A 15,960-nucleotide genomic window follows, 5' to 3' on the forward strand; every position below is an offset into this window, starting at 1 on the left:
GTATGCATAATAAGTGAGCACGAGCTTCGAGTGTAGGTTTCGCATTTTTATAAGCGATTCGGATCGCGTGCCCTTCTACAGATCGTCTCAACTAAGATTGGAAATATTAGGATAATTCAATAACCGAATAGTCCGGAAGAATTATCAGCCGATTACTCAAATCCCGAATTCCCGAATTATCCGGATAATCCACGTCGTAACGTCTGAACATTCGAAGCTACCCGAATATGGGAACTTGAGTTAATTCGGACCTAAACTACCCTTGAATTTTTTATAGAGTAAAAATCTAGTTTCCGTGGGCTTTGTTAGTTGTTGCAATCCTATTAATAATTATTGTTTACGGATTTTAAAAAATCCGTATCCGGGGAAAAACGAAGAAAATCTCTCGGATTAATTTGTGTCTCGCTCGAAGAAATGTTAATGGCGCATTTTGCGAGACAAGATTCGTGAAGTGCGTGTATCATGTTTTGAAACGTCCTGTGGACACCCGTTCGCGAGTTGATGTATCGGCACCGGGTGTCTCATTAAATATCACAACGGTCTAATTGGACAGATTGCTTTTAAAGAATGTCCACGAGGACGAAACGAACTCTCCTCGGAATGACGCTCGTAATCATTCACGAGCGCGCTTTAGACCGGACGCATTGCTCTCGCATGCATATTAATGGGGGAGAGAGCTAGAGCGAGAGAGAAAGAGAAAGAGAGAGAGAGAGAGAGAGAGAAAGAGAGAGGAAGGGAGAGAGAGAGAGAGAGAGTCAGAGAGAAACGCGCATAAAGTGACCGTGGCGCGACACGAGTCGAAGCGCAATCATCGGGACAAATCCGTCCACGTTCTTTAACGACGCGCGGCGCGGCATTTAATTATTTTAGATAACGCCGTTCGTTGTAACACACCGGCACCGCAATTCCGGCGCGTTTATCACGATTGTACGCTCGCATTAATCATTCGCGAATATTTTATTGTATATTTGCCTCTCTCATTAGTGATTTATTTAATTAGTATGGAAACTGGTTAATAAAATCCCACGTGTATGCTACGATTTGTCAGTGCCGATATATCCTATAATTTTTTGGTTTCACAGTTGCACACGCTCTCTCTTTTCTTCTTTATTTCTTTCTTCTTTACTTTTTAAATCTTCGCCCGAAGTGAAACATAAATTGGCTTCGTTCTTTTAATATATGTTTTACCATCTGTAAATAATATATTTCACAATTTGTTTGGGATTTTTACAGTCGGCTTGCAAAATGTGACAATTTTTTGCGGTCAGATTGAAGTTAATGAACGGCACATGTTTATTAATGCACGAGAGATTTCAGTTTTTAATCTTGTAAAAAATATTCATTTATATTTTACTGCTGTTGCGTCATATTTACTATTGTTGTCGTTATTATTAGTTCGAGACAGAATTAGCTTCCAATCCCTCGTGAAAGCGAATTCGTAGATCGCGGTAACTGTGCCGCCTATGAAAGCTTTTCTTTCTCCAGAGGGCACCCGGGAACGAAAGGGAGAGAGAGAGAGAGAGAGAGAGAGAGAGAGAGAGAAGAGGCAGGTCGATATTGATTCCCCCGGTAATTTACGAGATGGTTCGACCCGGCGCCTGCCGGTTCGCGGGTACGATTGTCGTACAACCGCCATCGAAGGCACCTTAACCCCTCCATTCTAATCTGGCCTGATTTACACCCGGAATATCCGTATTGCCGAGGGCGAACAGCCGTCGTGTGTTACCGATTCCTCTCAATCCCGCGGCATTACGCAACACGAGACCGAGTTTCACGACATTATCACCGGATTAACGTTCCATTGTGGAACACTTTATCGTCCGCGCGAAGAAATTCAAATCACTCCCTTCCCCCGTCTTATATTTCTCGCGTTCTCTCCCCCGCGGCTGCGTCGAGTATCTCGCCATCGCTTCGTGTCCTCCCTTTACGTTATACATTCGATCGTATTCACATCGGAATACGACGCCTGTAGAAATGTTCCATCGGAAAATCGCGCCAGCAAAATCATCGCGACGTTAGCCCGTGACGAGTCGGCCGGGTCACGAATTTTTATTGTCAGAACGTAAAAAGAAAGGCTGACCATCCGCCTGTCAAATAAAAAATACAATAAACAAAAAATCACAAATAAAAGACGTTGCTTTGTAATTTTTGCAAGATCAAAAAGTAACAATGTTGTCCCTCGAAGAGACGGGACCGCGGGCCTCGCTCGCTCGCGACGAGCGCGATCCTCGCGCGAGATGTTGCCCGCGAAAGAACGCAGTGGGAGAGTTCGAGAACACAGGCGAAACAGCTGCTTGAGTAGGGTTAATCTTGCGAGGTCCGATAGTAAAAGCGGATTCTCGCGGGCGCAATTAAACGGCGGATTTACGATATTGTGTTCGGGAGGACAGTATACCTTTCGGATCTCACACGGGGGTATTAAATAACGATTTTTGCGTCCGATAATCCCGGGAGAGGATCGGGGGAAGAGAAGCGGAGAAGGAGGAGGAAGAGGAGGGGGGAGAGATTCGCCACGCGGATCGTAGGAGCGAAGAAGGACTCGTGCACGCTTAATCCTCGGGAGCGAGCGAACGCGATTTTCGCGATAAATCCGATTGCTCGGGGGAGGAGGAAATTTGAGAGAGCTGTATAAAATGTTAAAAAATTCAAATCGAGTGGAATTAAAATGCTCTCCTTCTTTTTTATTTATTTATTTCCTTTGATTACCCTCGAGCAGATTTTCAATTGGAAATGAATTTCTGTCCTGTCTTCCGGCGCGATCGCGCCGCGACCGCCGGTGTAATTTCGTCTCGGCAACGCTCACATACCCCGCGGAATCGCGGGATCGACAATGTGTACGACGCTGTGCGCCTCGCGCTGAAACACCGTCGGGCGATCGTGTTAATCGGAGGGGAAATAAATCGTCCGACGCGACCTTTTCGAGCGATCGCGCGTGTGAGTAATCGCCCCGCGGAGAGATTATACCGTCGTGAAAGTTAATAGAACGGGTTAACACGTCGATTTCCGGTAACGCAGGCACTCAGGCGTTAATTTCGTATGACCACTTCAGGTTCGTACCGTTAGCATCTCCTCGATCCATCGCGAGCGACTTTACTTCCTGCCACGTGCCGCGAATTACTTAAGTCGCGCGAGTGAATTGATACGCCGTAAAGGCTGAATCACCGTGCCGCGAGATATCAAATAACGCTCGGGACGGGGAACCCTATATACAGGGCGGCCATTGAAATGCCCCGGGATCGACGGAACGTATCCGGATGAGGGACGTATACGTTTCTCGATTCAGCCACAGCAGAGTAGAGAGAGAGAGAGAGATAAAATGAGGATCGCGAGGATTGTTCGTAGTAAACGTAAATGCGATACCGGTGGTTGTAGTAAAATTACGATAAGTTCGATCGTGACTCGGATAAGAAATCTAAAGAGTCGATCCCCCCACATCGTATCATTACTTCTCTCCACGTTTGAAGATCTTATTTCTTGAATCTATATTTTAGAAAATGGAGATTGCGCGCACAATAAGACCGTCCGCGGGATGGTGTTCGTGATCTCCACTTTGGAAAAACACGGGCTCAAGCACATTTCGGTAAACGAGCTTTCATTTGTGCGCCGTCCCACGCGAACTTGTTGCGACCGGGTACTTCCAAGTCGGGCGATTCGCTTATTTGCTCGCTCGCTTGACCGGCCGGCCGGTCGGTCGGTCGACCGCGAGGATTTATCGGCAACGGAAAATAAATACAGCATTAATCTAAGGCGCAATTGCGCAACGAAGAGTATCAGCGGGACTAATTTACGGGTCTTATTACGAGCCGACCGAACGGAGGATTTGGAATGTACACTCCCTTAACCCTGATGAATGTCCTAATTGTGTGTACCGATAACTTGATACTCCGTGCCGCCGCGCGGCCGCCGCTTCGTTTCACCTTAATCGTCCTCGCAATTAATAACGAGAGGGAGATCGAGGCCAGATCGCGCGACCAATTTCCGCGGCGAAGCGCGCGACTTTGTCTTGACAAATCTGTATTCAATGGTCGTCACGTCGAATTTATATTCGCACAACTGCGACTTACGGCGCTCAAAGCGCGGATAATTATACTAATGATGAGAGGAAATTGCCGAATCGATTCTGCGACCGTCCGTTAATCTATTTACAGTACCGTCAATATAGTCGCCAATTACAAAAATATTATGCCGTTTTTATCCTACGCAAAATGTTAGTTTGGATAGTAAAAGCCGTGCATTCGGCTGAGTGTATATGACCTCGACAGAAAGGGGCAATTTTCCGTAATAACAGCGGATTGCACATGAATATAACCAAATAGCATTAACATACTATTGAGTATTTTTGAATAATAAACACATGCAGTGGGAATTTGAGGTATATAGTAAATTGAGGTTTACAGTGCTGTGTAAATGGTACATTCAGCTAAAAGTTTAAAATGCTTGTTCACTGATGAAAAATTATAGTTATTTTCAGTGCCAGTCGAATGTTTACTTTTTGCTTTTAACCATAAAAATAATTAGGAAAACCATTTTTTTAGTAAATGTTATTATAATAATCTTACATACATGTTGCTACTACTTTAAAATATGGTTGGCATCGAAAGTAATTATAATATTCTACCGGTGTTTAACATTAACAAGCATTCACATTGCGCATTTTGAAATAGCACGAATAAATTGCACGACTCTTTAACGTGATTCTTTCCTTTATTGAAACGAAACTGTATAAAAGAATACGTTGTCATTCATCAGTTGGAGTATTGAAGACGGATGTCTTCTCAAAAATATTCGTGCATACTCGTATATACTCGTCATATTTCTTCGCTTTAATAGATTACGCGTGCCTGAGAGTGCAAAAAACGAGTACAAAAATGATAGAACGGGCCATATGAAGAGTAAATGCAGCGAAATACTCTCGTGAGATCCAAATTACACGATTCAGAGATTTCTTGCAAATACGAGCTGACATTTACACGCTAATGACCTAATATTATTCGCGAAATATTAGTATGTTCTTTTTCCCTTTTTCTGTTATTCCCGAAATGTTTAATTGAGAATCTTAGGTCGCCATTGTTGCGATAATCGGTGCGCACTCTCGTCTCGACAGTCTACATTGTTACCTTCCAAAGAAAAACTATACACAGCTTCCGACGTGATGACGAACATCAACGCGCATTGTCTCTTCGCAGCTGTCAGTTCACTAATTAATTACACGCGCGATTGATCACACTTCGGATCAACTTTTTAGATGCACGTCTTCTACCTCCTTCCCGCCGCTCGTACTTCACAATTTGCTCGCAATTCGCAACGCCACCGTGGCAAAACCCGCAAGCTGTAAGGTAACGCGCGTCGGTAACATTGTGCCCGCTGTTACTTACCGAGCACTTAGTGCCGAACTAATCTAACCCTAACCTCTGTCGTCGTATTGTGACGCGGTTCGATGTGTCGACACTTCGAGCTGCAGGCCGAGGAAAACACGGGTGTTTAAAGTGACCGAGAAACCGATACGCCAACAAGATGTCCGGATACACAGGCCAGGACAATTACTGGACGCAACCGCCGCAAGGTCAATCACCCCAGAGCCAGTATTACTTCGAGTCGCCCGGTTTCGAGCAACCTAACCAACAGTTCGACTTCCAACCGTACGGCGATCAGCCCTACGGCGAATATTCGAGCACGCAAAAGGGCTTCCTGGATCCTACACAGAGCTCATACACCGGCGACATGTTCGCGCAGGATGATTATGGAAAAGGTTGGAACGCGTTACTTCATCGTCGCGATCGTCCGATCCTCGAGCTAAAACACCTGACGGTGTAACGTCATCGCTTGCGTGGTGCACGTAGTGCGCCTCTGTTTCCCCAGAAATGAAGCAGTCTGCGGTGGTAGATTCGCGTGACCAACACTTTCCCAGATAGCCAAATCTGGAAAAGCAGATTTTGTGCAGCATCTGCCGCAGATTCTGCAAGCAGCTTGTTTGCAGAAACCAATAACAAGATCTGATGATAAAGTCACGATGACAAACTGATGGCAGAAACCGAGCAAGATCTGTTGTCCCAATGTATTTAAATGGAACATACCGTTAGATTTATACTATACATCTACTATATGCACACACACACACGCGCGCGCGCGCACACACACACACGCAACACATACTATACAGATCCTGTTCATTTTCTGCTGCCAATTTTTTATCAGCAGATTCTGTTGGCAGAATAACAACAGATTGCAGACACAGACAGTAAATGTATCTGTTGTCAGACTGCTAGCAGATTGCTTATTGGGTTTGAGCCTAATGTCAGGACGCGTGCTCGGGGATCGTGATGTCAGGATCATCGAATAAAATGAGGATTGTGGAAACATAAAAAGCAATCTTGCAGGCAATAGCGGCTTCAGCGAAGAAGAAGACGAGCCACCTCTGTTAGAGGAGCTGGGTATCGACCCCGACAGGATAATGCAAAAGACCCTGGCTGTGCTGAATCCTTTTCACAGGAGGGGACAAATCGACGATGCGAATTATCTGCTGCAAGACTCGGATCTGGCAGGGCCAGTGGCGTTCTGCCTGGTTCTTGCCGCGTTTCTCTTATTGGCTGGCTCGAAAGCGCACTTCGGTTACGTGTACGGCCTGGCCTTGACCTCCTGCATACTCATGTACATCTTACAGTCGTTGATGAGCAGCAACAGTAACGTCACCTTGTCGTCAGTCGCGTCCGTACTGGGTTACTGTCTCTTACCGGTCGTCGTGCTGGCTGGCTTCAGCGTCTTCGCCACGCTGCGCGGCCCGATCGGCTTGGTCTGCGCGATCTTGGCCGTCGTCTGGGCAGCTCTGTCCGCCTCCAGGCTCTTTTCCACGATGTCCGGGGAGCAAGACCAGCAGTTGCTCATAGCGTACCCGTGTCTGCTCCTTTATGGCGTGTTTACGTTGATAATTATATTTTAAAGGAGCAAAAGTTGAACGATAAATGTGCACGACTTTGTTTCGTCTAACTTCTCGGATCCCGGATAGGAAGCGAATGTTTCTTGAGTAGTCAAGTTGGTACTAATTCAATACAATAGATTAAAAAAAAACCTCTAAACTTATTTATCTGAAGTGATTCTCATAGTTGAAATTTATGGATAATAAGTTTATATCATCGTATGTTACTGCATTACTGGTAACAAACTGTAGAACTGTTAATAACAAACTGTACTTGAAAGATGTATAATTCATTGGTTTTATCGTATCTTAAAGGAATTCTAGAATTATTTATATAGCGAGCATATTTCCAGGAAGATGCTTGATTTTAACAAGGGAAGAAAGCAATGTAAGCGCTTGCTGCAAGTGTGATTGCAAGCATTAGATTAAGTTATTTGCTATACATTTCTAAATAAACTATATGATACTTGCACATTGTTTTTTTGTTAATTTTACTGCCCAAGCGTTTCTCTTTGTCATAATCGCATCAAACGGACACATTCGCGAAGCAACAATGCAAGATTGTACTTCGTTACTTTCAATATCATTCTTTTGTAACAATGATCGATCATTGCTCATAAGGTGGGTCCACTTAGAAGTTCCTTAAGAATTTGTCAAACTATTCGATGCACAATCATGTCCCACAACTCCCGACTCTTTCGTTGCGGAGATTTCGACTCTAAGTTGAACGGCAAATCTACGATTAAAATTAAGACTTGCGAGAACTGTGGGACATGCCCTGTATTGCACATTTGAATAGAATCTGATTGCCCCACCCCCCTGTTGTAGGTGTTCCATCTGATCCGGCGCAAGTACAACAGCCGATTTTGGTTTGTACGGCACACATTCACTGGGATCCCGAGTACTGCGACGTGAAACTGATACAAACGATGATGCTGAGCAATGAATTACGTTCCATTTTGGACCAAGCTGGCCAGTCGTTTCGACCCGGCCACAAGCCTGACTCTTCCAACGTTCAACTGTTGCTTTGCGGCGACTTCAATTCCTTACCTGATTCCGGTAACACACCCTTATTCCATTAAATATATTTCTCTTAAACATTTACATTATAGTAGTTAATGTATGCGAATATACATGTATTCAATTCACTTAATTATATATTTGTACCTTGATACCTAACGCATGCTACGTGCTTACTAATAGTTACATGACATTATGCCGATTCATCACAGAGAGCATCGTTAAATTGCAGGCGTGATTGAGTTTCTTACGTCCGGGCGTGTGGCGGCGGATCATCGTGATTTTAAGGACTTAGCGTACAAATCGTGTTTACAAAAGATCTCCGGCTGCGACAAACCCAACGAATTTACGCACTCCTTCAAGCTTGCATCCGCCTATAGCGAAGACATTATGCCCTATACTAATTATACGTAAGTATACCAATATTACTCGTTCGATGTATTTATCTCCCTACTTTTGACATGTCATTGAAACATTAAAAATATTTCAAGTTACACATATATCTATATATTTATATCTTATACAGGAAATAAAGGAATGTATAGAATACACTGATAGTGATCTTATAAAAATAATCTCAAGTAAATCGTCGAAGCTTAATCGCTTTTCCCATGACGTGTACATATTTATAAACACGTACATGATACTTAGATAATGACTGCCTTATCGATTTACAGATTTGAATTCAAAGGCATAATAGACTACATTTTCTACTCGAAGCAAAGCATGGTGCCACTGGGACTCTTAGGTCCGCTTAGCCAAGAGTGGTTTAGAGAGCACAAGGTGGTAGGATGTCCCCATCCCCATGTACCATCCGGTAAGTTCCTTGCGCGAACAAATCCTGACAAGATGTTATCTCCAGTATGCTGTATGTGCGAGAACCTCTGTCGCAAAATATCGTTTGGAGATAGCCTCGATAACGTAATCTAATAAATTTCCCTTTCTCCTACTTCAGATCACTTTCCTCTGTTAGTGGAACTGGAGATGACACCGACAGTAGGAACAAGCAATGGTTTGATCTCACGCAGGTAGCAGCCGCTGCGATCTAGGCCCAAGTAACCGTCAAGAGACGATAAATCAATAACGAGGAACGACGAGGATGAAGGAAAAAGGATTCGCATCACTTCTATTACTTCTGGCTCTAGCAATATCACTCGCAGTCGACTATTACTCTACACTAGCGGACATTACACACAGATACACGTATACATGCATACCACTATACACCACTGCACACGTATACACGTACACGCGAAATATACTCCATACATCGTCTCGCACACTCGACACAAACGGTAGTCGGGTCCGGTGCACGGCCGGACGCGACACACAATTCTAACGACCAGGTGAAGGGAGCCGTGTTGTAATGCGTTTAGCCCATGTATAGTGTATTGCATTTTTAAAAAAGTGCTAACTCTCCCTATGCCTAAAGAGCATCGTGACCTCTCTAACTTACCATCACTAATATGTAGATACCTATTTTCCTATAAAACGAGAGAGATGAAAAAAAAAGCGCGAAAGGAGGAAAAGAGGAAACGACGACGAATATTCCGATTCAAAGAAAAGCCTCTGTGATATCGACATTTTAAACGCAATTGGAACAATTATTATTCACGTGTTTACCACACAACAGAGAAACTTAGCGTCTTGCTAGAGAGAGACACAAACACACACAACAAAAACCCTTTAGCAGACAGAGAAACCCCTCTCCCTCTCCCTCTCTCCTACCTCGCCCCCTTCTCCCTTCCTAAATGTCATTACAACATCCTCCAAACCAAACCTTTTGATAAGAATGCTGCCATCCAATGAGACAAAAGAAAAAAAAAATTGTATTTTTAAACGAAACGCGAAGCAAACGAGAAAAAAATACGAAAAACATACATGCTATACTGGGCTGTGCGAAGTGATTGGAGTTGACTTAAACAATTTCAATGCAAGTACAAATCTGTTCTTATTGGCCACGTATATATTGATAATACGATAATGTTATATAAGAAGACGAGAGCGTAGTTGATATTGTAGCGGGTGTATTTGTAAGTAAAACGATAATGTAAACGATGTTCATCATCACACACACGTCTGTCATAGCGTCGCGCGAGATCAGTCGATACATCTTCGCCCATACTTATAGGTATGTCCGTTCGGTTCGGATTAATTAATGTATGTGCTCTGTACTGCGTCAAAAAGCCACTATTACTACTACTTGTTAATTCAGTTGCCACCGAGAAAGAGAGGGGGAAGCCTGTACAATTTGACCGCGCTCGAACCGCCGCTCCGCTCTACGTACTCGTACCGCATTTCTTTCTTGCGCTTTTTTCTTTTTTTTTCTTTTTTTTTTAATCTGTATCAATTCTCTTCACTTTATCGTACCTCTCTTCATCGTCTCGCGAACGTGCAGTTATATAGTCGCAGCTACCAAAATGTAGATTCTAATTATCTTAGTTATCGTGTAGGGTGCGCGTGCTTGGTGAAGACCAATATCGGGATTGTATTGTAGCGATGAGGCGCTATGAAAAACGCAATTATACATTTAGTTAAAACAGTGCAAGTATATCTTATACGTAGCGCGTCGTCAAACACCTCACGCCTCGGTCTTTCTATTTTGCAATCGACTCGTCCGACGGTTCTTGGTGCGCGAGCGAACCGAGAGAGAGAAAGAGAGAGAGAGAGAGAGAGAGAGAGAGAGAGAGAGTAAAAAAAACTCTCGATACGTTTATATATCGCTGTACATAATTTCATTCTTATCGATTCCTATCTTTCGAAGCGATTATTGATACTCGCGAATGTACTGTAGATATGAGATATAATTTTCCTTATATATGTATGTTGTAAATATGACAATGGTACGTTGTTTTTTTTTTTTACGTTGACTGCAATTTACGTGTACGTTTATTATTCTGCTCTGCCGAGCGGAGAGAATCAAGAGCGATGATGCGGAAATTTATTAGATACTTTACGAGTTACGCACATGCTCTGTAGTATTACAGATATATCCTGACGTCATGCTTCGTGTCGTTTTACGATCTCTTGCCGAATCGCCCGGAAGAGAAAAGAAGGTTCTCGCGAAAGTGAGATAGGGAATGCTTACTTTGTACTCGCGCGCGTCTCGATCGTGTGTACAAATTTTCGTTCTTTCTCTTCTTCTTCTTCTCCTTCTTCGCGAAATAACTTCTCGCCGATGGTTTTCGCGAAAAAGGGTTTTCGCATGTTAGCAGCATAATAAAAACGATACACGGTTATTTCCGGGCATATACAGCTTTCTCCGTCGATAGAACATGCATACACACACGCGCGCAAAATGCGGGACAACACCAATATGATACGAACGACACCGAAACACATCGGGAAGATACGTAAGTTTATATGCACATACTATAATTCTTAAAATACTTTACGAATATATCGTAGCAATATAGCAATCGATCTCGTTATGTATGACACAATCGACAATTAAGACCTTGAGAGAGTTCCCATTCGGGAGCCGTGGTTTGTGCGCGCGCATCATCCGCAGTCCCGTCAACTGAATTACACAAGTAGTGAGCGATTAGTTTATCAAAGACATCTATGTAGTAAATGTTGTAATAATATAAAGTAGGCAATTAGTTTTAATTATATCCTCTGGCGAAAGAGATAGCATCTTCGCATATATATATATATATATATATATATATATATATATATATATATATATGTGTATATATATGTGTATATATATATAATATATTTGTATATTTCTTCGTATAATTAAGCGTGTTTTCGCACACGGCGAGCGAACGACGCGTCTCCTCTATCCAACATTTCTGTGACGGGACGTGTTAAAGTTATCATCGATTGCCGGCTGCTTCGGGCCTAATTTCGAAACGCGAATAACCCGAGGAAGAGGGACCACGACGGCGGTCTCTCTTCAGCAATGACAGCGTGAGTTGAAATTGGAGAGAATCTTTATTTATGCTGTCTTGCGTTTTTTTAAGCCCACACTGCGGACGGTTTGTAATTGGCGATAGAATTTTCTTTGTAACACACACATACACACACACGCGCGCGCGCGCGCGCACGCACGCACACACACACGCGCGCGCGTGTGTGTGTGTGTATATATATAGTAAGTAATAAAAAAATCGACGATGCGTTTGAAACGCCAGATGACGAAGCATGCGTTGAGAAATATTAGCAAATCTATTTAATTATTTATTTGAAGGAAAAAAGATTATACTAAAAGATACTCTCAGAAAAATGTTCGTGAAATATTTTTAAGACAATACCCGAAGAAGAAAAATCATATTCGAAATCTATTTGTTATTTGTTCTCGTTATTCCCTTTTTTTTATATGTAAACAATGAGTGCGACAGATGAGGGTAATTTTCCGTTCTGAGTGCTGTCGCAAATCATGGATCGTCCGAGGTGGGCTCCGTAAATATGGTGAAATGAGAAAAGAGCAAAAAAGACAGAGGAAAGAGAAAGCGCGCATGGATAATAATCGTTATTTACTCGCTCCTCTTTTTAACATTACAATTGTATCGCGTAGCGAAGATATTAGCGGACAGTTCAGTAATATGGTGTCTTAACTTTTAAAAAAGTGGCGAAGTATAAAAATGTACTTCGGTTCTTCGGGATGAAAGTACCTATGTCACTTAAACGCGGGATCTTCCAGCGGCCTTAACGGCGATCAAATTCGGACAGCGCCGAGGAAGGACTTTCCTCCTTCGGATGCGACAGAAGGCGGGCCAAAATCCGAGCACGATTCCTTTGCGAAATTATTCTTCATTTTACGATCGCTCATGATGAAACACCGAAAAAGAGAGATAAGAAGCGCGCGCAAGCCACCGACATATCTCAGCCGAAGCCAGTATTTTTTCGCATGGGTATTTTCATCGCTTCCCTCCGGCGAAGCTCACTCCGTGATTTGTCTCTTATCTACTAGCAAGAGCGTAAAAGCTGAAGCGAAAATAGGAAGGGAAGAAAAGAAACGGGGAAGAAAAGGGCAAACAAAACACGAGTGTGCACGAGTTTGTATTGATTGCTATCCGATTCTTTCTTTTCCGACGACACGTGGACATGCGTTTGCGTTTTAGGGGTAAATGTGTAAACGATTAATTGTGTAATCATGTGTGCGACATGGGAAAAAGCAGCAGCAACTGACAGCAGCCTCTGTCCGATCGTTCTCCGGCGACACGCGTAAAATCAAAGCGATTCTTGCGTAACGTAACAAGAAGAAAAGACGCGAGCACGGGTTTCGCGCGTGCTCGCCCCCCTTCTTCGCTCCTCTTTTGCGATCGTTTTCCCATTGTTCGCGAAGATGTATGCCAAGGGAAATTTATACGCACTCGCTTCACAGCACACACGCACACACACACACACACACACACACACACACACACACACACACACACACACACACACACACACACACACACACACACACACACACACACACACACACACACACACACACACACACACACACANGTCTTTTCTTCGCTCAGAGAGAACGAGGGGCGACGGTCGCGGCCGGGCGACGACGAATACGACACGCTCACATGCATTTCGGTTCGCGCGCGCGAAGCCTACGTCATAGTGTAATTATTCGGATACATTAGCTCTCTGTCGGAAGCGAACGGAGCGGCTCGAGAGGACTCGGATGATATGTACTTTCGACGATCTTGACTTTCACGAGCATCCTCCGGCTGTATCTGCGTTCGTGAACACTGGCGATACCGCGAAACGACGCTTCAGCTTCACGCCGAAAAGAACAAAAAAAAAATTAATGGAAGGATCGCATTCGCGGGCAAAATTAAGGAGATCTCGTCCGATCGAGCGAATTGCGCTCGAACGCGGCGCGATGTAACGTTAGATTCACTTATCCTTGTGCATATCGACTTAACTTTGTGCATATCGATTTGACGATATCGCAACAGACCGTTCTCAGATGAGCCTCTGAGATGCGAATAAATCAATATTAATTGTACATTCGGGATTGATCGACGAATTGCGGTGCATCGGCAACCGCAACCGAATTATTCGATCGCTGTCGCGTCGTTTCCGTGAGATCGCTGCTCCACCTTCGGAACGCTTTTACCGCAGTTTAATAGGAATAATTTGTGATCGCGCGTTTTTCGATACGCGCGGAGGTCCTCGCCGCGAAGTGTGCGAGAATCGATCGCGGATCGCGTCGTGAGGAATTTTAACACTGTAACGTTTATCTTATATTAGGATTATATTAACGTGTTCTCTCGTTTACTTCTGCAAGGCACACACACACACACACACACACACACACACACACACACACACACACACACACACACACACACACACACACACACATAGTAGCGACGTTTTTAAGGGAATCGTGCACATGTACTGTAACAAAAGCGTTTGATGAATCCCGAATCGACTCTCTCGAGACGGGCTTCCTGCGAATTCGAATTTCGTCGAGATTTAAGTATGCAAAACGGAAACAGAACAGAAATCTTTCATTTGCATTTTCGACCCGAGCCGTCGCTACGCGTCGTAGATAAAAATTCCCGAGAGAAAATTTCACCAGCTGGTGCGCAAAAGTCCACACCGCCCGTCTTGAAAGGGTCGTTCAATTTTCGTTTCACCCCGCGTTGTCCCTCTCTCTTTCTCTAACTCTCTCTCTCTCTCTCTCTTTTTCTCTCCCTCCCTCCCTCCCTCTTCCCTCTCTCCCTTTCTCTCTCTCGAATCGACGCCGGTCAGCGAGAATTGTACATAAATTTTTCTACAGATGAAAAGCGCGCATCCACGATCCGCTGCGACTCGCGACGGGATATTCCGTTTGTAATTTCATCGCGTCTCACGCGACTCTCGAAGAACGAAAAGCACTCGAGGACCCGTGAAACGAGCAGCTTTGAACTTGTGACTCCGTGCCCTTTGAGCGTTCCCTCGCGGATAGATCACACTGTCCAGAATACCGTCGCGCGACAACGGATCGCCCGAAGCGTGGCTCGTAGCTTTAACACGCATAATATTTACGATCCCGATTAAAGCGCGAATAAACTACCTAGATATCGTATATCGTGCCGGAATAATCGCGCGCGCTAAAGTAGATCTTAGTAGATCGTAGCGGCTTGGAGCAAGTCGATTGCAATCGCGATCGTCTCGCAACGTGGAACGATCGCGATCAAAGCTCCCGACTACTCTCACTCTGACTGTCTTATTTAATGACGTTATTTAATGACGTCAGAAGTGAGAGAACGCATGCTGAGATTTTTCGCGTTATTCTCTCGAATAAAAAGATATATATCTAGAAAGTGACATTTGTGATCGATTCAGCGAACATTTTTCTTTTATTCAAACAATCAATAAATAGTCATGAAATTAACTGACAAGACATTGTGACAAGAGAGAGAAAGTATTAAAATGATTAAGAGGATGGCTCCGTGTCAAGTTAATTTTGCGGTTATTTATTGATTGCTCGAGTAAAAGAAGTGTTAAAGTTTATTTGAAAGAATAACGCAGGAAAGCTTGGCATGCGTTTCCTCGTTTTTGATGTTATTAGACGAGGACAGCGAAATCAGGAGGCTTAATGTTCTCGGGACGGGCTTTTCTTGCTTGCTTTTTATCGGCGAACGATAATGTGGAAAGAAACGGGTCCCGTCGAAAAGTCTCTCGAATTTAAAAGCACGATAGACACGCTTCGCGATACAATGACATAGCCGCCCGTTCCGAAACGCGGAAGATCCGTGACGAAACAGTCGATTTCAACTCACGGCTGAATCGCAAGACGATATTACGCGGTTTCTCTCAGCGATCTCTCTCTAAATGAATAATCACATAAAGTAGCATTCGCATGCCGTTGAATATGTTTTAGCGTGTCGCATATCAGGTGTCATGACAATGCCGTGACGTCAAGTACACATAATTTCTGAAGGACATCCCGGTTCTGCTACGTGAAATTGGCACAGTGTTCCGTATTTCTCTTTTTCTCGGTGAAAAAAATTCTCCCAAATTTTCGCGATGCGTCGCCGATCTCGTTAAGAAACCGGTTGGTTCTCCATCGAAATTTC

General features: G+C 43.8%; 2 protein-coding genes across 2 annotated transcripts in view; both read left to right on the top strand.

The window, feature by feature from the left end:
* The window catches only part of LOC106748873 (CCR4-NOT transcription complex subunit 6-like), a 363,820-nt gene extending 352,265 nt beyond the window's left edge, over positions 1 to 11,555 (top strand). Inside the window, exons 5-8 of the mRNA XM_014627791.1 lie at positions 7,742 to 7,972; positions 8,166 to 8,343; positions 8,611 to 8,750; positions 8,889 to 11,555. Coding sequence (XP_014483277.1) covers positions 7,742 to 7,972; positions 8,166 to 8,343; positions 8,611 to 8,750; positions 8,889 to 8,965 — 626 coding nt within the window. The 3' untranslated portion in view covers positions 8,966 to 11,555. The remainder of the gene's footprint in view (positions 1 to 7,741; positions 7,973 to 8,165; positions 8,344 to 8,610; positions 8,751 to 8,888) is intronic.
* LOC106748874 (protein YIPF5) lies at positions 5,404 to 7,385 on the top strand. Its single transcript, XM_014627792.1, has 2 exons — positions 5,404 to 5,749; positions 6,378 to 7,385. The coding sequence occupies exons 1-2, from the start codon at positions 5,515 to 5,517 to the stop codon at positions 6,935 to 6,937; spliced, it is 795 nt and encodes a 264-aa protein (XP_014483278.1). The 5' UTR covers positions 5,404 to 5,514; the 3' UTR covers positions 6,938 to 7,385.
* Positions 11,556 to 15,960: the final 4,405 nt, after the last annotated feature.

Source organism: Dinoponera quadriceps, unplaced genomic scaffold (assembly GCF_001313825.1).
Source record: "Dinoponera quadriceps isolate SergipeBrazil2010 unplaced genomic scaffold, ASM131382v1 scaffold1889, whole genome shotgun sequence".
Taxonomy (NCBI): Eukaryota; Metazoa; Arthropoda; class Insecta; order Hymenoptera; family Formicidae; genus Dinoponera; species Dinoponera quadriceps.